This window comes from Camelina sativa, chromosome 10 (genome assembly GCF_030686135.1).
Source record: "Camelina sativa cultivar CO46 ecotype springtype chromosome 10, ASM3068613v1".
Taxonomy (NCBI): Eukaryota; Viridiplantae; Streptophyta; class Magnoliopsida; order Brassicales; family Brassicaceae; genus Camelina; species Camelina sativa.
In genome coordinates this window covers 7,018,079-7,044,597 of record NC_141889.1, presented here as the reverse complement: position 1 = coordinate 7,044,597, position 26,519 = coordinate 7,018,079, and the positions used below count along the sequence as shown (strand labels likewise).

Below are 26,519 nucleotides of genomic sequence, written 5' to 3'. Positions count from 1 at the left end.
TTTATTTTCTCTCAAATCCTCCAATTATTGTAAAACTATAATAGAGATTTGAATGGCAATATTAAAATATTAGTTTAGTTTGTGTCAGACCATTGACAATTTCTTTGGTTTACATAAAAACTAGAAAAATAAAAGTTTCATTCCTTTTGGTGCGTGTTATATACTTAAAAATAGTCCTACAAAAGATTAGAATGGCCAAAAAAGCTGGCAATATGTCATGGATCTCTCTCAATCATAATCCAACTTCGGAAAAACACCCCTCTCTCTCAACAAAACTCTCTTCCCTCTTCTCTTCACTTCACGATTATAACAACCAAACACAAGCAACAAAAAGAAGAAGAGACGATTACTACTTTTCTTTATTATAAAACATGATACCCCGTGATGATGTATATAATAATGCAGCGTGAGTCCTCTCAGACACTTATCGTGTTTTGCCTATCCGCTGGTGCAACGCATTGCCAAAAGGAACAATAAGCCGGGATATCTGCCGGTTTCAACCCCAGTGCAGAAATGTTTCGGCCATACTCCTGGCAAATATATTAACCACATGATGTTACTTCCTTGGAAACTAAAATTTGCAGAAAATACTTACTATCCTCAAACTCAGTAAAGAGTGTTACCTGAATATCAAGGAACAACTGCATACACATCTTGTCTGTTTCAGATACATTTTGATCAGAAACACCTGATGCTGCACCTGCTCGTCTCTGTGCATTTTGACGTAATTTCTGAAGCGATGACTCTGTTTTTCTTGCCTGTTACATCATACAATCAGTATCTCATCATTACATATAAATTACTCATCATTTCTGCATCTTTATATAGCAATAATTGAATTTGAAAAACGAATTTTAGGCACAGAGAAAAAGCTTTTCCAATCCTATTTTTAGTTTTGGGTAATTTCCTAAAATAGTGTTGTAAATCTGAGTTTTTATTATACTGATTAGAAATCCTCATCAAGTGTTTAAAACAGAGTACTTACCACGCTAACAAGTTCAGCAGCTAATTCATAATACCGCCTGGTAATTTCAGTGACAGTACCATGCAGTAACTCCTCCCTTATTTTTTCGGTCAAGTATTGTCTAGCCTTATCTCCCTCCAAAAAAACCTTGTAAAAGAGAAGGTGCAAAAATCCACACTTCAGAATTTCACCAGTCAAGTTATTATGAACTTTAATCAATCGCAACACCAAAGCTGAATGAATACCTTTACAGGACGCAATAGCCCGACGACGTATGGTGAGTGCCTAACAGGGAGTGGCTTATTAGTCATCCTATATGTAGCGGTTATTCCCTTGAGCTGCCTTAGGTCCTATAGGAGAGAAGAAAACATTTAACATTACAGAGTTAAACATGTATGATACATAAAGAATACCTCCAACCTAATTCAGCTATACAACAAGTTATACACAACATTAATGCTCACTAAGGCAGTAAACAAATCTGGATCTAATGCTTTTCAGAGCTTTACCTCAACAGATTTATCAACAATGACGTCAATTATTGTCTTGGTAACTAAAGGTAGGACTTTCTCTAATGATGCCCCACCCTGTTCTATGCTCATCCTCACTACATCAAGAACTTCAGTGGAGCATGAAGATAAATACTGTGATATATGTCCAATGTAATCGCCACAAACTTCTGAGACTAGACAATTTACATCATGTATAACCTGCCAGGAAGGAAACGTGTAAATATTCCAAAAAAAATCAAATGATCAAACCAATTGGTCTACGTAATATAATTTCATGTATATATATATTTGAAAAGCAGATATTCCGAGTTTACTTATTTTCCACAGAATTCTTTTTCATTCTATTCCAAACATAATGGAAATTAAGCTATCCCACAGAACATAACTGCAGCTGATATAGTAAACATGAAATTGCAGCAATCCCGAACATGTCCAAAATAAGAGGAGCTCAAAAACATTCCATATAAGAAGTAACTTACATATACAAAATCTTCTGCAGTGGCTGAAACTGCCCATCCACATCCAGGAGTCGGGTTGGCATTACTCTTTCTAGTATTCAGCGCAGATGACACCCACATGCTATATCTACATGTAATTAACACATAATCAAATTTATATTTGAAACAAAAACTAGTAAACATGGATTATTTTACAGTCGGATTTCGCAAACCTCGAAAGAAGCTGCAAGGTCAAGCGAAGAAATTTATCAGCAGCAGAGAAAACGAGAACATCTTCTTTCCAGCATGACCGCAAGCACTCCAAGAGAGTACCACTCTGTCTGAGAATTAAGTTGAGCAAACTCTGTTTATCTGAATCCTGAATGAAAACCAGAGATGGAGAAGTAAGAGCAGAATCCAAGGCTCCAGCTATCTCCTGGAACCTGAAATTATGTATATTTGAGTTAGAGAAGTCGAGAAACCACTAATCTAATGGTAAATCGACAGCCATCTATTATATTTCTCAAGTACCTCAGTGAAAAATATACTCCAACATTCCATTGCTTCATGAATTCGATGTATATAGCTTCAGCTCGAAACTTAGTTACAGCAGACCTTGACGGACAATAACCTTCATAAGAAGTATATGGTATGAGTCAACTGAAATAAATCCAGATTATCACCTAGTATTAAATTATGTTTCATGCTCATATAAGCCACATTAATCTCAGTCCACAATGAATCTGACATGCCATGTGATCAAGCTCAGAGGAAGATAAACATCAGTTACTCTACCTTCAAGATATGCCAGGAAGTCCAAGCTTGCCTTGTAATTCTTCAAGAATTCTGTAGGCCTTCCAGGAGAAAATGCTCCTGGTTTGACTTTCTGGATTGCCGAAAGAACTTCTTTCAGGATTGAATTTGCCAAGAAGTTGAAGACGTGTAAACCTGATTTGTCTGTTTTAGCACAAGATACCAAGCAAAGAGTACGATGAGTGAAATATAAAACGACACCACTAAGAAGGAAATAAGCCATGAAACCTAGGTTACTGTGTTAAATAGGTTTAAAAAAATTTCTAGGTAAATTGGATGTCTACAACATATATGATCACAGAGCGATTTGAGCGAGTTACCCGTTGATGATATTTCTAGCAGCATTTTACAGTCCCTCGCAATAAAATGCTTGATCTGTTTGTAATCGTTTTCAAGTTCATCTCCGGATGTTCCAGCAGCATCCGTTGATGTTTCATGTGTAATAATTTTATGAACAAATGGAGCCACAACAGTTGTACGAAAAAATTCTTCTGCATTGTTGGTGTTATCAATGGCAGCGTATGCACGCAAGCAGTTGTAAAGGACACTTATATCTCTGTTGTTTAGCCCATCAATGAAGCAATGACCCAGGCTAGCATCCAATAACACACTAGCGCTCTGAATCCTCTTCTCCATGTTCTCAATGAAAGGCAGGTTCTGTACTGGCATAATAGAAAAAAGTAGTGAGCAACAGTCATCAGAGGCTAACAAGTATACTAGAGTTTTGCAGAACACCGGAGAACTTGGAAGATTTTACTATGTAGCATCTCATGTGACCTATTTTTTTTTGTTGCCAACAATCTTCTCAAAGCAAATGAATTCTCCTACCAGCACAGCCACTTCTCAAGCTCTATATTCAGCTAGTTTTGATCCATATATTCAGCTAGTTTTGATCCCCAATACACTACTGTCAAATGCAGTATACTCGAAACTTCTTATAAAAAGGAACAGAGGTTCATTTCTAATACAATCTATACATTGAGACTAGAAATTGCGACTTTACAAAAAAAAAAAAGAAAAAGAAAAAGTAAATGCATGATGGAGACCTGTGCATGAGCCATATAGAACTTGAGCCGATTCATTTCACTAGCTATTCTTTCGAGAAGCATGCTCTGGGTTTCTCTCATGGTTGTGCCATCTTGCTGCGTAGAATTCTCATCACTCATAGAAATCCTTCCCATGGAACTCGCATCCTCGCTTTGCCAGTCAGAAGGAGTACTTGGTAGAACTTTAATAAGCTTTTCAACCTACAATTACAATGAATAGGCACCAGTTACGTCAAGCATTCAGATTATCTAAAAGCAACGGAGAAACATCTTCGCTCAGCATAAGCAGAACTACAATGCATAACCATTACGGATCAAAACCAATTGAAGATACAATATAAATTATCACTGAGAGTAGACTAAGAAGATCGACAAGCTTACATAAACCCTGTGATCTAGATCTCTAATAACCGACGACAAGAAGACTCGAGATTACACTTATTAAGAATGAGAAATCAGAATCATGTACCTTGGATACCACATGAAATGTGTCGAGCAACAACTCGAGGACCTCCCTAGCAGCACCAGCATCAGAGCGTTGCTGCAATCCATTCCTTAGTGCGAAAAGCGCGGCCTCAACAGATCCACGAAATGCAGTGATCTTCTCACGGAGCTCAAGAAGCGGAGCGCGCATACGGACAACAGCCGCATCGATGTCGACGAGCTTAGTGCTTAAATTGACGAAATCGGCGTAGTCTCGGTTGATGAGATCAACAAGTTCACGGTTAAGGGATGCAAGATGGGACCGGAGCTCGGATCGGAGAGTGTCAAAGGGAACGAATGTACGGAGCTCTGAGATGTAGGACTCGGAGTCGAAGCCAGGGGAAAGGAACAGGGAAGGCTTGAACCAAAGAGGATGGGAGTCGTAAGGATCCGAAAAGAAGTCTGTGGCGGATCTCGGTGCTGGCGACGGCGACGACGACGACGTCGCGACCAGATCTGACATTTTTTTCGCTTCGCTGATTCCTCCTCTGAGTGGGAAATGGCTTCCAGACTTCAGAGTTATACATCTGTGTGTGGACTGCTTGCCGAATCCATGTTATAGAGATGTATTGCGTGTCGGCGGTACAAGTGCCTGCTCAATTTAACCAAACCGGACGATTAAATAGTTCGGTTTGGTCGACCCTGTGAAATCGGTATGTATGATACATATTGACGCCTGATTTAATATTATTCGGGATTTTTAATGTATACATCATCTAGGAAAATCTATTAACAGTAATAAATATTGCTATTGTGGAAAATCGCAGCTAAAAAATATACGGTGTTCGTATTTTAATCAAGCTTAAAGCAGTAATTATAATCAAGGTGGAGATTTCTTGCAATCTTTGGTTTGGCAAGATTAGATTGCAAAAGTCTGTCTACCAACAAACTAAACCGGTTGTAATAATCTCAATTTAAAGAAAAGCTTTGGGAGAGAAAGATCTTTGAGGTTCAAGAGTTAGGCAGAGAAAGAAGAAAAGGAAGGAGATTTACTTTTCATCATCATGTATCAGTAAAGACTAAAGAGAGAGATTGATGATGAACTCATCACCTTCGTTCCATGGAAATGAATCAGAGAGTGAGATTAACTTAAAGTACTTAACGGCTAAAACCAATGCCACAAAACCTCGTTAACTAAGAGTTTTTGAGATTATCCAAAGTGTTGCTTGTATAATTGCGCCTTTGATTGTTAATATAAGTTTATCCAAAGTTTCTGACATATGAGACACGTGTTTACAAACTGTTAGAAAAGTGATAACTGCAAGAATCTCATCCCCGCCAAGATATATATATATATATATGTCTTTTGGAACTAGTGACCAAACCTGACCGGTTTGTATCAAAAATTCAAAACAAATCTAATTCAACCACTTTCACTTATTGTATTATTCTGTTCACCCTGAAAAATTGAAAATTGTACATTCTTTTTTTTGAGACGAAAATTGAGCTATGGTTTTCTAACGTAGATTCAATCCTAGGGAGGCTACATGTAGTAGCTGAGTGATTGCTGCCTTCTGGATCCACCTTCCCCGTTGAGTTCGTTCCATTGTTGAAGCTCTGTCGTGTTCACAGACTCTGATGAAACGCTCGAACCCACCTGATTTAACACCAATGAGGATGGTTACACTTCACTGAGCCCAAAAAACAATATGAAAAGGTTAAAAACAAAAACAGCGTAAGCATGCAAATCTTACCCGTTCATGTGCGTATCTGAAATCCTCCATGTTCATAGCTCGGATATCAGAACTTCCACTTAAAGCTGGAGGATCTTTGCCTTCAGCCAGAGCAGCATCTCGCTCCTACCATAATGTCCCATCCATCATAAGCATATTTTTATTCTATAGACAAGTTTACTCAACATATATAAAAGTTATTCTTCCTTCTCCAATATCTCCTTGATTGGACGGTGGGCAGCAGTAACACATAGATTCTGAGCGCACCAAAGAGAAATTCAGAATATATATGAGCATTTCTTTGCATTTTTGGCAGACCATAACAACAGAGTTTAAAGGAATTACTAGGAATCTACCTTAAGGTCGCTTCCAGAATATCCATTAGTCATCCTAGCAACCCCATCAATATCCAAATCAGGGGACAAGTCTTCTTTTGCAAGTATAACCTTTAATATATTTGCTCTATTTGGAGCATCTGGTAGTCCTAACATCAACCTACACAAGTCAATACCACAGAATTTTCACAACCTCTAACTGTCACGTCAATTTGACAAAAAAATCCCACAAAAGGAAGCGATTTTTAGTTTACCTACGGGGCAACCGTCTAATGACAGCCTCATCAAGGTCATAAGGCCGGTTTGTGGCTGCAAGAACCAGAACACGTTCCATTTCCTTTGTCTTTAGACCGTCCCAGTGTATCATGAACTCATTTTTCATCTTCCGCATGGCTTCATGTTCCCCCGGGGTTTCTCTTCGGCCTAGCATGCTGTCCACCTACAAGACGGTAAAATATTGTAGGACTGTCAGTGCTCTGATTACAAGCATGATGCGCCTAGGACTTGACCATGAAAAATTACCTCGTCCACAAATATAACGCTAGGTGAAATTTTACTGGCCAACGAAAAGACAGCTTTGACATACTTCTCAACCTCACCAAACCACTGCAGTATTGAGAAGAACACAAGTCTCGAACAAGAGATTCTGTGTATAAATCGGTAGATTCCAAATATCAAGGGCATTCAGTTACCTTAGATGTGATGCTTGACATTGAGAGGTTGATGAAGTTCGCACCAGCTTCCTTTGCCACTGCTTTTGCAAGCATGGTCTTTCCAGTTCCAGGAGGTCCAAATAAGAGAATTCCTTTACATGGCTGCATAGAGAAGAACCAGAGCGGACTGATCAAGAAGCCACCAATGCACAAATCGTTAACAACTAAATTTTAGGAGAAACGAATCTTTGAGAAAACCCAAATTATTAGCTGATACAACTAATATCATTGCTACTCCACAAAAACCATGTAAGTATAGTGGCACACACAAATAAATTGTGTTTCCTTCATACGTCTATGAAAATTGGCAGGACCAAATATATATAAAAAAAAAACTATAGGAGTTTTCTGAAACCTAATGCGGAGAAGAGAACCACCTTTGTTAATTGTCCCCTGGAAAAAAGTTCAGGCCGTTGTAAAGGAAGCATAACCAGTTCCTTTAAGGTATCTTTGACTTTCTCAAGTGCCCCAATGTCATCAAATGTAACATCAATGTCACTGGGCTGAATAACTTCACTTATAAGCCGCTTCTCAAACCCATTATCTGTCACAATGTCCTGAAAGCGACAAAGAAAAGTAACAGTTGTTACATGATATATGAGCCATGGACATAATGAAAATAAGTAAACAACAATCCAATTTACAAGGAAATTTCCTAACCTTGAGAGACTTCTTTGAGCTCGTAGAACCATTTAGCACAGCCTGCAAGAGTCCTATTGCAAATTCTATGCTGAAAGGATTCAAATTTCGCACTCAATACTAAGACAGATAATCAAGAGCAGTAATGCGCAGGGACAAGCTGCCAATTACCTATCACGAGACACAATAACCCTAGCATCTGGATCAGTATCAGGATTACGCCTTAGATGGTCGCTAAGAGCCCATCCAATGATCTTTTCTGCACCTAAACCGAAATGTCAAAGTCAACTCTTAAGAATAGCATTCCATTGTCAATTATGGTCATCATGTCGAACAAAAGGAATATATACTGTCGCTTTGAAGTGCTAGATCCTTCATGCACAGCGTCTCAATTCCTTCACATTCCAGACCACATCGTCCCAACACCTGAATTGAGATGCAAATATAGAATCGTTTTTAAAACTTCTGTAAAGCCCCTGCTTTTAAATCAGGAAATGAGACTTGAGAGTTAAGCTAACAGCCAAAATACCAAGGATATAATTTAGCTAGATACGTTATACGTAAATCCAAAAAGTTTCTCATCTATAAAACTTATACTGTGTCCAGACATAGAATGCTGCCATAACCTTTTTTTAATTGCATATTAAGTCCATAGGAGAGCCAAAAGCATACCAATACCATATATTCAGTGAAAGACATACCATGCGCAAGTGATTGAAATTAGCCTTCATTTTCAAAATCTCAGCATCACGATCCAACTGATACTTCCAGGATGTAAGTTCTTCCTCATCCTGGGAATAATTAGCTCCTTCAAGTCTACGGTTTCTTTGACAGACAACACACGAGAATGCTTATGACTCACAGAGTAACAGACCTGTGGGATTTGAATAGTAACTTTATTCCCAAAGAGCTCCGTTAGACGTTTTGTATTCTCTGGAACTTCCTCCTCTCGTGTATGTAGTCGTCCAATATCCTAGGAATATTAAGAAAAATTAACATTAGTCTCAGTATATATAGAAGAGAAAAGATACCCTCAGCATTGACACTAGCCAGTTGAAATAACAGTCGCTGGATCAAGCATGTTTAGAGGAACCAAGCAGAGCTGAAAGCCGGCTAGAAAAAAGAACTGATACAGTTGAATGTAAACTCAAAATTCCACACTTTGGTCAAAAGTTTAAGGCATATATGAGCATAAACTAATATTACTAGTCCTAGGCAGGAAAAATAGAAGGTAATAGATAAATACAGAAGAAGAAACCTATAAACATGCATTAATTGGTAACAGATAATGGCCAATTGCCTCAAGAATGACTACTAACATTGTTATGTATTATTTTCCCGCATAGGAAACAATCAAAGAAAAGATGAGAGGACGTTGATTTACTGGTAAAGGTAAGTCAAGGAAAGCAGTTTGGCTGCTGCTGAACTTAGTGAAAGATGGACCTACTTCACTACATGGATGAGACTGCAAAAGAGATGAAAAGAAATGAATTTCATTAATTCGTCAAAACACAATATTAAAACTCTACTTCACTACCTGATATATTTAATTTTCTTTGCCCTAGGAAAAGTTTCTATTTCACTACATGATTTTATAATTTCCAAGAGAGATAATAAATAACTTTTGCGATATGAGCTCAATACATGCAACTGGAGCAAAGCATCGCAAAGTAACTACCTTCTCCTTGAGATTATCAGAATGTGTCTGTGAACTGATCACAATTATGTTTTCTGGGAGATATGCAAGTCTTCTTTTGAACGCACAGTACAAATCGTAATTTCCAACAACAGATTTCTCAGCATCTTTCAAAAATAGAATAAACGGACAAGTTCTGCTCTCAGCATGGACAACCTGGAAACAGAAGAAGATATAAGCACAATGATAACAAAAATTCATTAGTTTGCAACTAAAAAGTACCTCAAACAATGTGTCAACAAGTAAGTTATCTAGATCCTCAGAACCCGAGCTTTCGAACTGAAGATCAGTAGCTATAACAAACAGAAGAAACGGTGTGTGAGACAAGGATCAGTAACTGATGCTGAGGACCAGTAACCAATGTACTACTGAAAATGAAGTACCTTTGCAGAAGAACCCATATCCCAGTTCACACAATAGACCAACATCAACTCCATCAGGTATTGGCTCATCAAATCTAACACCCACTTTAGCTAAAGGATTCTCATCAAATACTAAAATTACTTTCCCTTTAAACCCAGGAGGAGGTCCCCTGAATAAGATTAAGTAAAAAGTGAATATAAAAAGGCAAGAGAAAAGTTCAGAACATAAATGGGAAACATATAGAAGCCAATATCGATCTCAGCAGCTGCCTTAATTCGAACTATGATAAGAAACAAACCTTAAGCCTAAGGTAGACGGCTCCGGATAAACCTCACTACCAATGAATTCTACCCTGTCACCTGCAAGTGTTTTTGTTCTTCCAAATGAAGTATCCGCAAACCAGAAATCTAAGAAGATTGAAGTACATCTTCTGTTGCAAACAATTTAATGGGCCTGCCTTTCTTCAAAGTGTGATTCACTGGAGTTCTGAATGAAGTCTCCGGCTCCAACTTTGTCTGGGAGTCAGGACCAGAAGAAGTAGCAGGAGAAGGGCTAGAACTAGAAGCACTGGCTGAAAAATCCGAGTTTTTCCTTCGATCAATGACCTCAAGACTCTGAGTGGGAAGGTTACATAACTTTCTAGAAGCAGCCAAAGCCTGCAGGAAAACAGATATTTAAGTGTAGATATAAAACCTTTCCTTTTGTAAACTAACAACAAAAGACATACAATATATTGCTTACCACCAGAATTGGATGACTGTCAAATATTAGCAATTTCGCCTCGAAGTGATTGGCAAGCGCTTTAGCTAACATTTCTTGGTATATTTCAGACCCTGGAACGATTACAACAGAAAAGCGAAAATGATGTTGCCGCGTAAAAGAAGTACAAGAACTACACAAGCAAGATACCACAAACCTGTGGGACCAGAAAGTAATATCCTTGGGTTCAAAGTGGTCATGTTGGAGGTATATTTGGCATATTCTTTTTTCTTGAGATGTACATATGAAGAAGCTATTAAGATACTCTTTGTATTTTCACTGCAAAAATAAAACCTTAGTCAGCATACACAAAACAGAGAACAATACCCATGCAAAGCCCAAAATACCAAAGAGAAAAACTGATATTCCGTGTGAAAGACTACAACGGGGAGGATAGAATTAGAGAAACGAAAACCAAGAGAAACATTAGACCTCAGAATTCTATGATGCTATAAACAGATTCGTAATGGACGATTCACATGCACATATCTTCAACTCTGCATAAATACCTGAAAAGAAAAGAATAATATTACTTGGTCTATACCTCAAATAATAGGGAAATTTTTTGAATGAAACTTCCAAGCTTTCGCCTCCGAAAATTCCAGCTTGAATGCCTTCTCTGATTATTGCAGATCGCAGACCATTGCCTGATGTTGTAGCTTGTTGTGGACTTCTTATCACTTCGTTTTCCTCTTCTAATATCTGATACCAGCTTTGTTAATATAATACAAAATATTGTTGATGACGCTAGGGTACAAGGGAAACATAGAGTACTTACCTCCATATTGGAATCTTGATTGTGGCTGCTGACTGCTCCACTATCTGCAGCTTTATTACTTTTATTGTCAACAGATAAAATTCCTTCCACGCTGTCAACAGAAGTAGCAGGCTTCCCTGGCTCTTGGTGGCTCTTACGGGATGATTTTCGATGAGATGAGTCCTGCTGTAAGGTTGCTAAAGTTGTGATAATGGAATTGCCTGTTGGATCTCTTGCCTTTCTCTCTAAATCTAGAAACTTTCCTGCAGGGACCTGTACTGAACCAGCTTTTGCAGTAACTTTTGCTGTAACTTTAGACATTTGCTGAAATATCTGGATAGAACTTAAGGGGAAAACTTATGTGCATTCCCATGGAGATATTCATCTTAAAACTGTAGGAAAATTTTCATCTTGCTCATTTTTATACAAAAACAAAGAAAGGATACAAAAGCATAGCTCTTGAGAAGACCAAAAGCCACTTCGTCACCAGAGTTTAGCACATGGCAATCATTCTTCACGACAGGTTTTCTGTTTAACCACACAGGTCCCCTGCTTCCTGTGGCCTCTAGAATCCCTACAACATTGCCTTTGCGCTGAACATGCATGTGAACAAACAATGAGATTACATGCTTCATAAAGGAGCTCACATATCTCCACACACAACTCAAAAGTAGAAAAAATCATAAGCACGAGACAGAGGAAAAAGAAGCAGGCATGGCATGGGACAGTGCTAATGTTTGAGTGTAAACATTTAAGGACAAAAACAAAAAGAAAAAAAAAAAGAATATATGTATATACCTGAATTCTTGTGACTCTGCACAAGAAGGAACTGAGTTCGCCGTCATGTAATTCGAAGCTGCATGGTCTACTAGAACCAAGAGTGAAGGTTGAATCACAAATGTTAAGGCTTGGATACTGAAAATTCACCAGTAGCTCAACTTGTCAGGATATAGCATTGGTATTATAAATAAAGTTAGAGAAAGGTAGAGGGATTAATTAAACCACCTGTTGAGACTCTGCTAGAAATCGACACCAGGGGCTGTTATAGCTACCGTGTTCATATATCCATCCTCGAAAAGTAATCGTATTTGGTTTCTCTTGCAACTTCGGTGTTGCGACTACAATCCAAAACAAGAAAACACAAAGACGAATTGAAAATAAAACAATCTCAAAAGGAAACAAAATACAGAAAGATGGAACAGAGAATAAGAGAGGCGGACCTTTCGCAACAGATGGTGGTGACGCAGCTGCAGAGACCTCAATCTTGGCGTCTCCGGAGGTTGGAATGTTGCATTTACCAGAACCCGCCGCAGGATTCAGAGTATCAGTTTCTTTAGCCGCCGAAGCGCCGTCGCCATCAGAAACCTTTTGGCGTTTGGGTACAGGAGGTTTATCTCCGGAAGAAGAAGATGGAGGTCTCTTGCCGGAGATAGATTCACTCCGTTTCGGTGACACCATGACTCTTCTTGATCTCTCTCCTTTGTTTGTTACGATTCTTTCAGTAGCGATGCTTTGAGAGTTGAATGAATCAATCAAGAGAACAACGTTAACAAGAAAATAGAATATATATAGGCGTCATTAGAGGAAGCCACAAAGCCCAATAGTATGATCCATTACTAGTCTTAAAGCCCATGTAACTAGGATTTCCCAAGTGAGATAAGTTTCATATATATATGTGTAATGACTCTAAGAAATGTAACCTTGAGAGTTGTACAACTCTCCTTCTTCCCATTTATGAAATATAAATCTACAATCACTTTGTTCTTGAAGACAACCTAAAGCTTCTCTCATTCTCTTTGTTCTTTACATTTGAATAAAGCTCCAATGAGCTATTGTGTTTTCAGTTTTAGATTTCTCTTTCAATAAGCTCTTTAAGAGCATTATCTATCTTGTTTGAGATTGATTTCATGGTATCAGAGCAATACGGTTCATGGGTTTGCCGGTTCTACTAGTTCCAAAGTCAGACCAGTGACGTTTTCTAATCGTCTCGTCCATTGCTAGGGATCCATCAAGGTCACGAGCTAAGAGAAAGTCAACTAAGAGAAGATAATGATTTCTTCAACCGTTGAAGCTTAAAGCAAAAACAGAACATGGAGCTTGAGAAAGGGGAAGAAATGGTTTAGAGTTATAGGCTTGGAGTTTTGCTGGTTGTCGTTTCTATGGTGGTTTGTGCTGGCTAGTTTAGATTATAAGATTGAACTCATGAAGTTAGAATGCAAACAGATGGTCTTGGATTTCATAAGGATGGGTTTATGGCTGAATTTTTTTCTGGTTTGCTGAGAGCACACAAGGTGTTTGTTAAAATGTCAAAGAGAAAGACATTGGTTTTATGCAAATTGTGGTTGGTAAATGGATGAGAAGCAGATAGCAAGTAGGATTTAAGTAGTTGTGGGAAGCGAATTCTTCTTTTTCATAGACGGCTTAGGAGACTTAAACGAGGTAAAGAAAACCCGAACTCTTTGTGAGACAAATAATAGGTCAAAAGAACCTGAAAAGTTCTCACACTACTGACTGGTTTTATGGTGAAGAGATGCTGCTATCTACATCACAACGATCTTGCTTCGACGACGCATTCTCATGTCAAAGCCATTGCATTTGCGGTTTCAAACTTGTCATGTTGCTTTCACACCACGCCAAGTTTGCGGGAGAGTATTAGAGCAAGCCACAAAGCCCAATAGTATGATCCATTACTAGTCTTAAAGCCCATGTAACTTGGGAAATTTCATATATATATGTGTAATGACTCTAAGAAATGTAACCTTGAGAGTTTCATATGATACAATTCTCCTTCTTCCCATTTATGAAATATAAATCTACAATCACTTTGGTCTTGAAGACAACCTAAAGCTTCTCTTATTATCTTTGTTCTTTACATTTGAATAAAGCTCCGATGAGCTATTGTGTTTTCAGTTTTAGATTTCTCTTTCAATAAGCTCTTTAAGAGCATTATCTATCTTGTTTGAGATTGATTTCAGGCGTTTCTCAAAATCAAACCGGTTATAATTAACGATATATTAGAATTAATAATTAACGATATAATATAATTAATAATTAATGATATAATAGAATCAAACCGGTTTGGTTTAATTTTACCCACCACCGGTTTAAATTTTGAACCGTACCTCACCATCCAAAAGCAAAGAGAGTCTCGGAGAGCTTTTTTAGGTCGAGACCAATGGCGCCTCATGAGATTCGCCGTCCGTTTAAACGACGACCTATCTCCGATCAACAGAAACGTCGAGAGCTTTCTCTTCTCCGTCAGTCTCAGCATCGCAGTGACGCTCAGCAGCGAGCTCGAAACCTCGCCTCTTCCGTAATCTCGCTCCAATCCTCCTCTTCCGATGTCGACCCGGAGATACTATTCGAAGCCGTGCCCGAGCTCGACGAAGGAACCGAATCGGAATCGAGTAGCTTTGACGTTCGTCAAGCTTCGAGGCTCAGAGGACCTGAGGCTCGCAAGTGGTTCGCGAGGCAGCTTATGTTACCAGAATGGATGATCGACGTCCCTGATAATTTGAGCCGAGACTGGTACTGCTCCTATTTTGATGCTTCTCTCCTCTCGCTTCATAAATGAGTCTGATTATGAGAAATGGTTGGTTTATTTAGGTATGTATTAGCAAGGCCAGCTGGCAAAAGATGTTTCGTAGTTTCATCTGATGGAACAACAGTAAGTAGAGTACGCAATGGATCCATCTTACATCATTTCCCTTCTGCGTTGCCTGGTGGTGCCAGGAAAAAAGGCGCTTCTGGCCCTGCAAACTCATACTCTATACTAGACTGTATCTTTCACGAGGTAAAAGATTCTTTTTTTTTTTCTCTGATTTATAATCCCCATTCTTGAGCTTACTAGGATGCGGTTTTGTTACTGTTTATGCAGTTTGATCAGACATATTATGTGATTGATATGGTTTGTTGGAGGGGTTACTCGCTTTATGAATGTACAGCAGAGTTCAGGTTCTTTTGGTTGCAATCTAAACTTGCTGAGACTGGTGCTTGTGATCCGCCTTCCTTTTATCATAAGTTCAGGTTCAGTGCTGTTCCTTTTTATAACTGCGACCAAACCGGACTTCACTCCGCTTATACAGGTTCATTACCTTATGTCAAGGATGGACTGTTGTTTTATAACAAGTAAGTGCATCATTTCATCTCTCGCCATTAAGTTTACTGCGACTCCCATCTTTCCTTCTCCTGCTGTCTGCACTTACAAAAAGTTTGGGTGCCTTAAGGTTTCTAGCTGCGAATCAGTTGTTTTCTTGTTAATCTAGTGGAGGACTGTTATGAACCTCTTTATTGCTTGAGAATTAAGAAAGATATGAATGCTTAGCTCCCTCTTAACCCTAATTCTCTCTTAGAGATTAAGGTTAATTCTTGGGGCTTCCCCTCTCATTAATCAATAAAGACCATTATATAGGCCTTGATACAACTTAGTTAAAACCCTAGTAGAATATAGTAAATACTTTAACGTAGAATGGAAATTATGAAAACCAAATTCATAAACTAAAGCACCAAAACTATTTAAATAAAATATCCTAAACGATGGCCTAATCAACCTAACCATAGTCTTGTATCATTACTCCCCTCCTCCACTCGGAGCTTGTCCTCAAGCTCCAACTGCGGGTACACGATTCTAGAAGCTTTGTGACTGCTTCCTTGCACTTTTTCTTCTCACCCAACACGAGCTTATGAGCTGACTCAACATCAGCTATGATTGAGAACGTGTGCTTAAAAGAAATCCTCACGTAATTACCGGTAGCGTCCACTTGCTGCGTTTTCTTACAGGCAAAGACTCTTCATCCTCAATCTTCACTACAAGAGGTGAATCATACATTACCTCCTCCATCAAGAGGTTTTGTTCCTCTGGCTTCAGCACAGACACCGGAGCTCCTAACGTCGCTGCCGCCGGTTTTGCCATTGTTGTCACGGCCGGTGGCTTTGAAGTTACTGTCGGTGCTTTCAAAGTCACCGTCTCCAGCACACCTCCCCTCACGTGGTTTGGTTCCACCGAAACCACAACCAACACCGGATCTGGTTTCGATGTCACCGTCTCCAACACCGCCTGCTGTTTTTTCTTCATCTCCTCTTGCTCCAACGTCGCTTGGAGCTTTTTCAACATCTCACGCAGCTCAGCAAAATCTGTCCTCAAGGAATCGCATAGAGACTTAGCTCTCTGTATAGGATCGGACGGCTCAGCTCCCTTCATAGGATCGTTCCGCTCTGATACCAAATTGTTATTCCCTTGATTTCGCAGATTTCCCTCTTCATGTCTTCCATCTTTGTGTCCAAACTCTCTATCTTTGCAAACAACTTTGCGAGTTCTGCCGCAACAAAATCGTTCTCACCCATTGAATCGGTTGGCTCTGATACCAAATTGTTATGAACCTCTTTATTGCTTGAGAATTAAGAAAGATATGAATGCTTAGCTCCCTCTTAACCCTAATTCTCTCTTAGAGGTTAAGGTTAATTCTTGGGGCTTCCCCTCTCATTAATCAATAAAGACCATTATATAGGCCTTGATACAACTTAGTTAAAACCCTAGTAGAATATAGTAAATACTTTAACGTAGAATGGAAATTATGAAAACCAAATTCATAAACTAAAGCACCAAAACTATTTAAATAAAATATCCTAAACGATGGCCTAATCAACCTAACCATAGTCTTGTATCAAGGACTATTGTAACTAGCCTAGGACCTTAAGTCTTTAGTTGAGAGCTAAAGGTTTTGAAGGGAAGTTAGGGAAATGCATTTGGATATGAAGATATAGGGTTTTGATGAATGATGATTATATTAGAAAGAGGACAGATCTTTTTTCATCTGTTTTATGGACGTTGCTGTATAAATCACTGGTTACTTCATACTCTTGTTATGGTATCATTGTCTCGTTGGTCTAGTGTTCTTCTATGACTCTTTCCCCACTAAATTACATGCAATACTCGCAGGCATGCACATTATCATACTGGAAATACTCCTCTGGTGTTGATATGGAAGGATGAGAGCTGTAGTCAGTATGTCATCGATACAGATAACAATGGAGAAGTTCCAAATCAACAACATGTAAGTGGATTTGACATACATTTACAGCTCATGGTTTTTTCATAACAGAGTGTTTAGTGTTACACTCCCATTTACAAAGTCTTAACTTATATTCTCTGTATCTTGTAAAATCAGATCGTCTTGGAGTTGCAAGAAGAAGGAAAACTTGTAACATCAGATGATCCACCTGTACCATTCAGTTGCTTAAATGCAGATTTTGTAAAACAGGTATGTCAAAATATAGTAGAGTGATTATTATTTCCGTATGTCTTTTAACCAAGGTTGTATGATCAGCATTTGGGCAAATTGAAAAGTGTAAAAGCATAGATATTATCTTCTTTCTGAATTACTGTGCCTATGTTTGTTATAGAGACGCCATATACTCGTAAGGTAGTGATATTGCTCAGTAATATCTTCTTTCTAGGACCAACAGATTCCTCTAGCTTAGTACTGCCCTGTTTGTTATAAACTCCATGCAGTCATAATAAGAGGTTGCAGTTAAATTAGCTTAAGGATGATTTCGCACTGTGTTACTTTGCTAAATGTGTGGTTTGTCCCATGTTGGATATTATAGTCAGGACTGTTGTCAGGAAGTCTTATTCGCTTTGCCATTGGCGATGGAGGGCTGAACTGTGTGGATGGTAGATTTGAGAAGGCGGATTTGCAATATATTGGTGTGTCAAATCGAGCCCGAGCCTTTGCTGATAGCTATTCCAAGGTTGGTACTCTCTTTCTTTGCATATAGCATACCAACTTAGGACAATCATATTTATGAATTGACTCGAGCATTTATAATCCATCTTGCAGATCATGTTTCAATATATGGCCCGACATTCTCCCCTGAAAGTAGAAGATCTTGCATCTACGATTTCACATGAGAACCAACAAGACAAGACCCCTGAAGTAGAGATGTCGGATTGACCAGAAGAGAGTATCAAAAGTATATTGTTTGGTCACTGTGTCGTGTTCGTGTAAACAGAGGGAAGCAAATTCTTAAAATCGTAGCCACCTTTTTTGGCTTCTCACACGAGTTACGATTAGAGTTAGTTTGTTCCATGAAAATGACGATTTTTTTTTGTTTTATATTGTCTACAGAGTAAAAGTAAAACCCTGCAATTGAAGAAATCAACAAATATTGTCCAAAAAATGAGTAAAGCCCTATTAAATAATAAAAAAGCTAAGAAGCTAATTGTTTCGAAGGAAAATGATGTAAACAGAAGAAAGATCATCCAGCTGATGTGGTGGGCTCGCAGCTATCGTGAGTGCAAGCCAAAACATCTCTGTAATCTCTAGAGATATTGAAGGAGTCGTACACTTGGCCAGTGCTGCTCTTCTTGTACTCAAAGAGAAGCGATGAGTGATCAGAAGCAGTCAACTTCACAAACCCAAAGTCATAGTCTCTGACCAAACTCCATTTGGGTACCAGTGAGCTAAAGGGAGACAAGTGACTTCCTGCACCACCCACAACAACGTGGATAGTTCCTTTGAAGGTCCCTGAGTAGTGATCCTTATCGTTGTTCACACATTGGCTCTGCAATAGAAAACAAAAAGGTAAGATAAGAGCTTAGAGACAACGCTACATCGATGAGACGGAAATCAAGCAAATTATGATGGGATCAAACCTCGTAAATGGGGCAGCTTCGCTCATAGTTATGGACATGGCCGTAGAAAGCAAGGTCCACTTTGTACTTCTGCCACAGTTTCTGTAGGCTTTCTCTTCCCATAGGCTCTTCAAAGGTTCCTTCTTGGCCATACCAATCATTGGTGGAATAACCAAGGACACGATGAGCCATAAAAATGAGCCAAGGCTGAGTCTTTCTGTCTACAGAGGCAAGGCAACGCTCGATGAATTGGTATTGCTCTGTGCCTTCTCTCCAATCGTGTTCAGTGTCTGCTATACAGAAGCGGAACATCCCGTAATCCGCTCTGTACCTGCCCATTCAACCCGACATATGTAAGATATTGTTCTGGAACTTGCAAGAAATCGTCAATGGTTAACAAAACTTTACCAGAATTTAGCTCGGTTCTCAGCAGGAAAGTAGAACATGGTCTCTGCAGGAACACCACACTCTCCTCCAGAGTCTGTCCGGGCATAGAAGGATCCAGTGTCTGGCCAATCACGCTCGTGGTTGCCACTGTAATGAAAAAGAAATGACTTAAAGCACTACAAGAGTAGTAGAGGAAGAAGAACAATGATGAAGCTTTTCTTATTGACAAACCTCCCGACCATGTAGGGGACAGTAGAAGCGATGGGCTCGATTTGAGATGTGAACTGATCCCACTGGGAGAGGTAGCCATTGGAATAAGTGAGATCTCCAATGTGGAAAACAATGTCAATGTTCTTCAAGTCCTTGATGAGTTGGTCTGTTGTATTGAGGGAACCAGGTTGGTAATCATTGTACTCATTAGACCCATCTCGCTCACCCTGAAATATATTTTAATCAAGAACAACCATTTGAGATAATAGTCTGAGAGCACATGGAGATCATAATGGCCTAAAAGAAACATACCTTCCCCATGTCACCAAATATTATGACCCGTTGTAACGAGTCTTGTCCAGGGTAAGGAGATGACACGAAGGTGTAATTCTTGCTCCAAATCGTCGACCCATTGACCAAGTCATGGCCTAGCCTATATGTGTATCTGTAAACCAAAGGATTGAGAGTTAACTAACAGTTATGAAGCTAAATTAATACTCCGGGTTTAGACTAAAAAGAAGCAAAGTAGAGATGTCATACTCGCGGTTTGGCCAGAGTTCTTTCAAGAAAGCAGTATGAAAGAAACCAGGATCACGCCAACCAACGCCCCGAGCAGGATTACCTGTGTAAGCATCACATATATCCACAAATCAAATCTCTAGAATGATGCAGATGACTGAAATATCGCAACACTGTTGCCTCAGAGATCACAGCGAAAGATATACAAAACAGGACGTACCACACAGGCTGTTTCTGTTGAAGGTGATTGTTCCAGCTGGCGATCTCTTACTTGTAAGTCCCTTTGCACTCCATTCAACGAAAGGAACAGCCTCATTTATGTTGTACCCACTCGTCCATGTCACGGTCATCTATCAAAAGCTCAAAAACAAGCCTGTTTTAACGAACTCCAAAAAAGTTTGTATTCTCCAAGACCCAAGGCCTTTTGACTCAAGTTGTGGAAAAACTTACTTCATCCCAGTTCTTGGTTAATGCAAGACGCGGGTAGACAGGTGCTTTAGGATTGACGAAAGCTACAGGATTGGATTGCCCGAGAAGATGTGGCTGCAGTGATATTCAAAAGATCATTAAGTCCACTTGGTATTGCAGGTATACAAATATACTAAACTGAGAAAGCTACTATAGTTAACCTACCATTTTAACATCATTGGTAAACAGTGCAAAAGAGATATCAGCTCTCTGATTTATCATCTGCAACTTGAAAGTCACATTCCCTGACTTCATATACTCCGGATGAGTGTTACAATACAAGTACTGGCAAATAGAAAAAGGAATGTTACCAGGAGGACTTAAATCAAGATATCACAGGTCAATCAATATATGTAAAACAAACCAAACCTTGATGGGAGATGCGCATATGTAAGGAGTTTTCTCTTTGCCACCAGTTGTTGGCCAACAGTTACCCGAGCTAACAACAAAGACGAGTCAAATAATAATGCACAAAAGGCACATTTCACAATCTATAACAAAAATAGATGTAGTTTAGAAAAAAAAATACTCGAATTTAGCTGGCGAGAAAACTCCAATCCAATCGTTTGAAGCGGGCTTGGGGTTGGAGATAGCAACATGTACCCATTCAGTATCTTCACCCTGTTAGATCAGAGACACATCAAAACCAATCGAAGCTATCAAGACTAGAACGGCTAAACTCAAGCTATCATACAAATTTTTTTTACATTTAAATCATCTCTTTAAAATACATCAGTAAAACTAGAATCCGACAAGAACAAAATAACATCAAGATCAAGAAATTGGGTTTTTTTTTTAAAACCTGGGAACCAAGAACTTCAGGGGAAGCGTGAATCTTGACAGAAGTGTCCAAAGCAAGACTGGTTTCGTAAATGTTAATCTTAGCCAGTGCTTGATCTCCACGACCATTGGCATTAGCATGACCAAAACATAAGCTCGAGCTTAGCAGTGCGGTGAAGCACAGAATCACTAGTAAAAACACTCTAGCCATGTTTTTTCTTTGTTGTGACTTGGAAACAAAAACCTAGAGCTGTATACTTATTATATATAATCCAGGATGATATCTAAGAATCTTCCCAAAACTGATTCATCTCTATCGAATTCAACATTCCTGAGATTATCCAAATATTTTCTTTCACCGTCAAATCTAAGTAGTCGAATATTCTAACAGTTTCTCTTTTTCGATAAAGATAATATTCTAACAGTTTTCTTATTTTTTGTTATAATGATGGTAATTGGTAACAGTTTTTTAAATTTTAATGATAAAACCAAGATAAAATTGAATTTTCCTTCATTTTTTTGGGACTTAAGGCTGACCGGAGTCGGACCGGCTTTACCCGGGAATTAAATAGTGTATTGTAATTGGCCGGGGGGAGCTACACACCGCCGTGGCTTCAAAGGCCTTTGTTCCAGTCGCATCCCTAATTCGGGTCACGTTGGAAAGAAGAAGAAGAAGGATGAAGGAACCATCGAAGAAGAGCGAGATCGAGTACTGCAAGGTGTGCCGATTGCATCACGACCACGGCTCGCGCCACAAGTACTTCCCTCGCCACAAGGACCTCCTCTCTACCTTCCTCGATCGATTCCGGACGAAGATTGCTGACGTCAGATTCTTCCTGAAGAACCCTAGCGTTCTGCGGCCACAAGAGCAGTCGCAAAACCGTGTTTGGTGTGTCTTTTGTGATGAGGACATTGTTGAGCTCGGCAGCTCCTTCGCCTGGTATGCCATTACCTTTATCTCTTTCCTTTCAGTTTGAGCCTGTTCATTCGATTTAGGTTCGTTGTTTTAGCGAACATAGTAGCTATGTTACTTGAATGAAATGTAGAATCGGAGTGTGCGAGAATTTTTTGTTCTTGATGATAGAGTTAACTGGGATTGTATGTAACTCATGGAAGGAGAAAAACTGAATCGTCTTCTGATTACACATAATATTTTGGTTTGGATGCTTTTTTTAACCAGTTCTAAGGCAATCAACCACTTCGCAAGTTCGGATCATCTTAAGAATGTCAAGCAATTTCTTTCGAAAAATGGTCCGGCGATGGATTGCATTGACGATTTCCGTATTTCAGAAGCTAATGTAGCTACGGTATACACTACTTGAGGATTATGCTGCAGTTGTCGCCAGTATTTTTTTTCATAACCTGTGGCACAACCTTTGCAGTTTAAGAGTGACAGAGTGTAGACGTGTGTTGTTTGTTGAAATCTCTAATGACATTCTATCTATACTGGATGCAGTGGAGAAGAAAATGCCAGTCATTGGGAAGTGAAGATGCATCCTCTTTTAAAGGGTCCTGTGAGCAGCTGTCTGGGACATCTAATGATATCCACAATAAACTTGCCTTTAAAACTATGGATAAAATTGAAAATGTTCCTGCACAACTTATAAATTCACATCATTCCAGTGATGTTTTGCCTTTACAGTATAATACGAATAAGTATCAGATATCACATTCAGAGCTTCCTGGAGTTGCACATTATGGTTCATATCTGAACATGGATTCTTCTCACCTCCCTTTACATACTGATCCGCCGAGTAATTTACCAGGTATTCTTTTGTTTAATTATGACCTCCATATTTTGTTAGTTGTAGAGTATAACAAGTTGTATATAATAGTCTTAATGAATTCTGTTCTCTAGGGAACGGGTTTGGCAAACATGTCATTCCTTCTAGAAGCAAGGATTACCCAAGCAGTCAAGATCAGGTGAGTTTCAGTTTTTTTAACATTTATATAGCTGCTTTTTGAAAGTCTGATGTGTAATGTTTTCATCTGTTTCTCAAAAGTAAATGAAAGATCGTTTGAATTGAGTAAGACAATAGTTGTAGTTTGAAGATTAGTTATGTTTTTGATACATCTTAGGTTTCATTCAAAATATTGACTTGCCCAGTTTAAAATAGTTTGTAACTACAATTTAGGATTTCTCATTGTTATATGCACATTGCAGTCTATGTTAGATAAGATTATCTGACATGTATCTTATCATTCTTTTTGTCACTTTTTGATTGATGTCATCATTCGAGTCAGAGATTCTTCACTACTTGTTATTCGGCTCAGAATTTTTGGTTGTAAGGCAATGCTTTGTAAAGATAATGGCAATAACTATTCCTGTTCAGGAATTTCGTATGTGTTATTTGTGTAATTGATCAGAATAAATCTTCTATCTAATATCTATGTGTGTTGTTTTGATCATCAAAGTTTCATTACGGATTGGGTCTATGTGGTCAATTTGTTCAATTATATCACAGAATTCCTTCCGGTGGCAATTACACACTCATTGTCTAAGTCCAGATTTTTTTCTTTCTTTTCTGTGAGCCTATTACTAACGTTGTCTTCATTCCAGGAGAGGAAACAAATTAAGGGCAGTTACAGTTCTCCAGGTAGGGTGCTACTTGGCATTCAAATTCCAGCTGTGTTGTGTTAATTTCATATTAGTGCTTCATCGTCTAGGTTTATGGATTTTATTGATGTAGCCATTCTGATATGCACAAAGTATTAATTGGAATTGTCCTTTTTTAACTTTTCAGGTGAGGTGGGAATGACTAGCATTTCTTCCTCCCATTCGAGCGATGCTTGCGGGAATGTTCACTCTGGAGCTCCTCCACCATGGCTGGATGCAAATGATGGGAATTCTTCTAATGTTCAACTAAACCAATCAGACATGAGCAGCAGCTTTCAGGCAAAGATACCTGGAAATACTCGTAAGCTGAATCCTAATAGGGTTGGCGCTGCATGGGCTGAAAAGAGAAAAATAGAGATAGAGATGGAGAAGAGGGGACAGACAATGAATAGTAAGGTTGATGCAGAGTGGCTTCCCAACTTTGGTCGAGTTTGGCAATCAGGCACGCGAAAAGAATCCAGGAAAGAATTTGAGAAGGAAAAACGGAAGTTGGTCAAAACTGAAAGCATCTCTACAGAATCAGAACCAGTCAAAATACAACCGTACATTAGCAAACGGGCGGTAGGTTTTACCTTTCTAATATTTAATTACAAATGGCCGGTATCATGTCGGTTATTATTTTTTCTAATTCTCAAACATATGTGTGCTCCTTTTATACTCAACATAAATAGATACATTTTGCTTTGTTGATGCTGTTTTGTTTAATTTCCTTCGAGAAATACGTTTCATTGGCCTTATATACATACATTAATTGTGATTGCAGCGAAGAGAGACTGGTGAAAATGGCTCTGGCTGACATCCAAGATGGCAACGAGTACAGATTATTTATGTAGGAATTTTATAATCATCTTTTGCTCCAGTGTATGTCAAGCTATGAAAGAATTTTAGAGGTATGTGAACCTGGATACTCCTTTGAAGTAGTGTGAAAATTGGATGGAATCTTTTTTTTTGGTACGAAGAAAGGGTTAAAGTATTACGTAGCTTTGTGTAATAATGAAATATAGCATAGAGAAGGCCTCTCTGTGACTATTTGATCTTCTTTTGGGTTCTTCTTCTTAGGAAATTGTATAGCTTTCCATTTCTTGTTCTTGGGGAGTTAAAATGAAATAACTCTGTGGTGCATAAATTGTGATCATTTCCACTAATTGTATCCATTTTCTAGTTGGACACACATTTTAGGAATGACTTTTATACACTATCACTATTCAACCATGTTTCCCTGCGCTGGTATGAGATAAGGATGTAGTAGTGTGTCGAACTACATTGTTCTTGATTAAATGTACAAAATTTTGCTAATATCTGATGAGGACGGTTTCTGGTGAGCAAAACCTGGATGCATTTGATTGTCCCTTAATCCTAAACTTCCAGAAGTTCCCTTTAGCTGAAACCAGATTCTCCTGGCATAAGAATTCCCAGGAGAGCCACTTCTCAGCAGTCCTGTGCACATCATGCACTAAAACATCTGTTGTTGAGTTACTACTTCCTTCCCTTGCTAACACAGCTGCAGTGTATATACTCCCCATCCTACCTGGTGCCTCTAAGTTGTCTCCACGTGGCCCATCAACAACTATCACATCCCATTTGATATTGTGTACTTCCAGTGGCAAATCCTTCAGTTCCATTTTGCAGTGTGGTGAGCCTTGTTGTAGATTATTCATCTTGGGTGCGCATGTGGGATTGGCTCGAGCATGTCGAAGCAGATTGTAAGCATTTTTCACTTCCATCTGATGGTATTTCAAGCTGTAGATTCGTGTGTTATTTGGATTTACTTTAGCTTTTGGTATCATTATCTTTGCAGGCTCATCGTCTAAAATGACGGTAATACCTCTAGTGTTGATTGAAGATAACATGAGGTATTGAGGTGCAAACCCGAAAACAAGAACGTTGCAAGGGGATCTACGGGCAATGGTATCTGATAAGAACTTCTGTTCCTTTTCCGTGAGAGCGCTTGGGCCCTCGTTAGCCCTGAGGTGCTGACTGGACTCGGCTGGACTCAAACGAAATGTGGTTGAAGATGAGGACTTAGATGCAGAGGATGAAGACTTGTATGAAATCCGGAGGAGTCGAAGAACGGAGAGGCTTGATAGAACGAAGATAAGAAGAGGTATGAGTTTACGCACAGTGAACTTTGGCATCTTAATCTTTGATTCTGTCTGGTGTTTGGGATTATCAGGGGAGGAAGGAGGTGAGGATCTGAGTAGTGGATTGAGAATAGGAAGTGAAGATTGATGAAGTTGAGGAGGCATGATTACTATTCTCACCTCTCTTTGAGTATCACCTGGTTCCCAAAAGAGTTTGTCTTTTGGTTTTAAATGATCATCAATTATGATTGTCAGTTTGTGTCATCTTCGAGTGAATAACAAGGAAAGGTCGTATTGCTTCTGTTCCAAGATTCTCTTCTTTTTTTCCTTTTTTTTTTTTTTTTTGTTGTCATGTCATTTGCTTGTTAGTTTGGATTTACCTAACTTCATGATTATTATTTTTCAATTTGTCATGTCATTAGTAGCAAAGATTTTGGTGGAAAGAAATACACGTGTATCTAAGTGATTGCAATTGGTGAATAAGTTTTGGTAAACTGTAGTTTGATGATATGAAACAATCTTAGTAGTGCAAGCATTATTTGTCACAAATTACCCATCAGAGATAAGAAAGAGAAAATCATGGAAGCTGAGATTAGGAATATTCGCAAGATTTGGTCAAGTGTTTCGTATAGGT

At 38.9% G+C, this 26,519-nt stretch overlaps 6 protein-coding genes across 12 annotated transcripts; 2 read left to right on the top strand and 4 right to left on the bottom strand.

Annotated features, from left to right (window-relative positions):
• Nucleotides 1–121: 121 nt before the first annotated feature.
• LOC104717788 (conserved oligomeric Golgi complex subunit 2) lies at nt 122–5,317 on the bottom strand. Of its 2 annotated transcripts, none has more exons than XM_087469224.1 (12): nt 4,242–5,317; nt 3,773–3,973; nt 3,047–3,388; nt 2,709–2,870; nt 2,445–2,544; nt 2,147–2,356; nt 1,956–2,061; nt 1,474–1,674; nt 1,210–1,314; nt 986–1,111; nt 624–758; nt 122–530 (listed from the first exon to the last, which is right to left on the bottom strand). In XM_087469224.1, the coding sequence occupies exons 3-12, from the start codon at nt 3,360–3,362 to the stop codon at nt 417–419; spliced, it is 1,575 nt and encodes a 524-aa protein (XP_087325350.1). In that variant the 5' UTR covers nt 3,363–3,388; nt 3,773–3,973; nt 4,242–5,317; the 3' UTR covers nt 122–416. The 2 variants fall into 2 exon arrangements, with proteins under 2 accessions (XP_087325350.1, XP_010433717.1); XM_010435415.3 differs by having other exon boundaries at nt 3,047–3,383; nt 4,242–4,823.
• Nucleotides 5,318–6,085: 768 nt separating this feature from the next.
• LOC104720133 (uncharacterized) lies at nt 6,086–13,705 on the bottom strand. The gene is made up of 25 exons (XM_010438095.3): nt 12,411–13,705; nt 12,196–12,308; nt 11,989–12,105; nt 11,637–11,783; nt 11,212–11,523; nt 10,978–11,135; nt 10,591–10,712; nt 10,416–10,507; nt 10,132–10,330; nt 9,973–10,033; nt 9,695–9,843; nt 9,534–9,604; nt 9,294–9,467; nt 9,000–9,080; nt 8,490–8,588; nt 8,317–8,406; nt 7,966–8,041; nt 7,787–7,880; nt 7,637–7,706; nt 7,354–7,533; nt 6,956–7,078; nt 6,786–6,869; nt 6,518–6,702; nt 6,285–6,423; nt 6,086–6,185 (listed from the first exon to the last, which is right to left on the bottom strand). The coding sequence occupies exons 1-25, from the start codon at nt 12,646–12,648 to the stop codon at nt 6,126–6,128; spliced, it is 3,234 nt and encodes a 1,077-aa protein (XP_010436397.2). The 5' UTR covers nt 12,649–13,705; the 3' UTR covers nt 6,086–6,125.
• Nucleotides 13,706–14,026: 321 nt separating this feature from the next.
• Nucleotides 14,027–18,421, top strand: LOC104717787 (uncharacterized). 2 transcript variants are annotated; one of them, XR_015568427.1, is made up of 7 exons: nt 14,027–14,718; nt 14,797–14,983; nt 15,068–15,318; nt 17,129–17,243; nt 17,358–17,450; nt 17,813–17,940; nt 18,030–18,421. XR_015568427.1 is itself a non-coding variant. In XM_010435413.3 (7 exons), exons 1-7 carry the CDS (start codon nt 14,366–14,368, stop codon nt 18,141–18,143), a joined length of 1,257 nt encoding a protein of 418 aa, XP_010433715.1. In that variant the 5' UTR covers nt 14,027–14,365; the 3' UTR covers nt 18,144–18,421. The 2 variants fall into 2 exon arrangements, 1 of the variants encoding a protein (XP_010433715.1); XM_010435413.3 differs by having other exon boundaries at nt 17,797–17,940.
• LOC104717783 (putative inactive purple acid phosphatase 24) lies at nt 18,270–21,640 on the bottom strand. The gene is made up of 12 exons (XM_010435409.3): nt 21,210–21,640; nt 20,937–21,028; nt 20,777–20,846; nt 20,573–20,692; nt 20,390–20,482; nt 20,160–20,289; nt 19,961–20,042; nt 19,733–19,865; nt 19,442–19,647; nt 19,232–19,357; nt 18,845–19,154; nt 18,270–18,753 (listed from the first exon to the last, which is right to left on the bottom strand). Exons 1-12 carry the CDS (start codon nt 21,396–21,398, stop codon nt 18,448–18,450), a joined length of 1,857 nt encoding a protein of 618 aa, XP_010433711.1. The 5' UTR covers nt 21,399–21,640; the 3' UTR covers nt 18,270–18,447.
• A 61-nt stretch (nt 21,641–21,701) lies between these two features.
• On the top strand, nt 21,702–26,379 carry LOC104717786 (TITAN-like protein). Of its 5 annotated transcripts, XR_015568425.1 has the most exons (9): nt 21,716–22,127; nt 22,368–22,494; nt 22,644–22,728; nt 22,838–22,953; nt 23,046–23,110; nt 23,748–23,784; nt 23,932–24,365; nt 24,568–25,507; nt 25,603–26,379. XR_015568425.1 is itself a non-coding variant. In XM_010435412.3 (7 exons), exons 1-7 carry the CDS (start codon nt 21,865–21,867, stop codon nt 24,598–24,600), a joined length of 1,269 nt encoding a protein of 422 aa, XP_010433714.1. In that variant the 5' UTR covers nt 21,716–21,864; the 3' UTR covers nt 24,601–26,379. The 5 variants fall into 5 exon arrangements, 1 of the variants encoding a protein (XP_010433714.1); XR_015568426.1 differs by lacking the exon at nt 22,368–22,494 and having other exon boundaries at nt 21,702–22,127; XR_015568423.1 differs by having other exon boundaries at nt 21,709–22,127; nt 22,644–22,953.
• Nucleotides 24,860–26,050, bottom strand: LOC104717782 (arabinogalactan O-methyltransferase 1-like). Its single transcript, XM_010435408.3, has one exon. It carries the CDS (start codon nt 26,048–26,050, stop codon nt 25,097–25,099), a length of 954 nt encoding a protein of 317 aa, XP_010433710.2. The 3' UTR covers nt 24,860–25,096.
• Nucleotides 26,380–26,519: the final 140 nt, after the last annotated feature.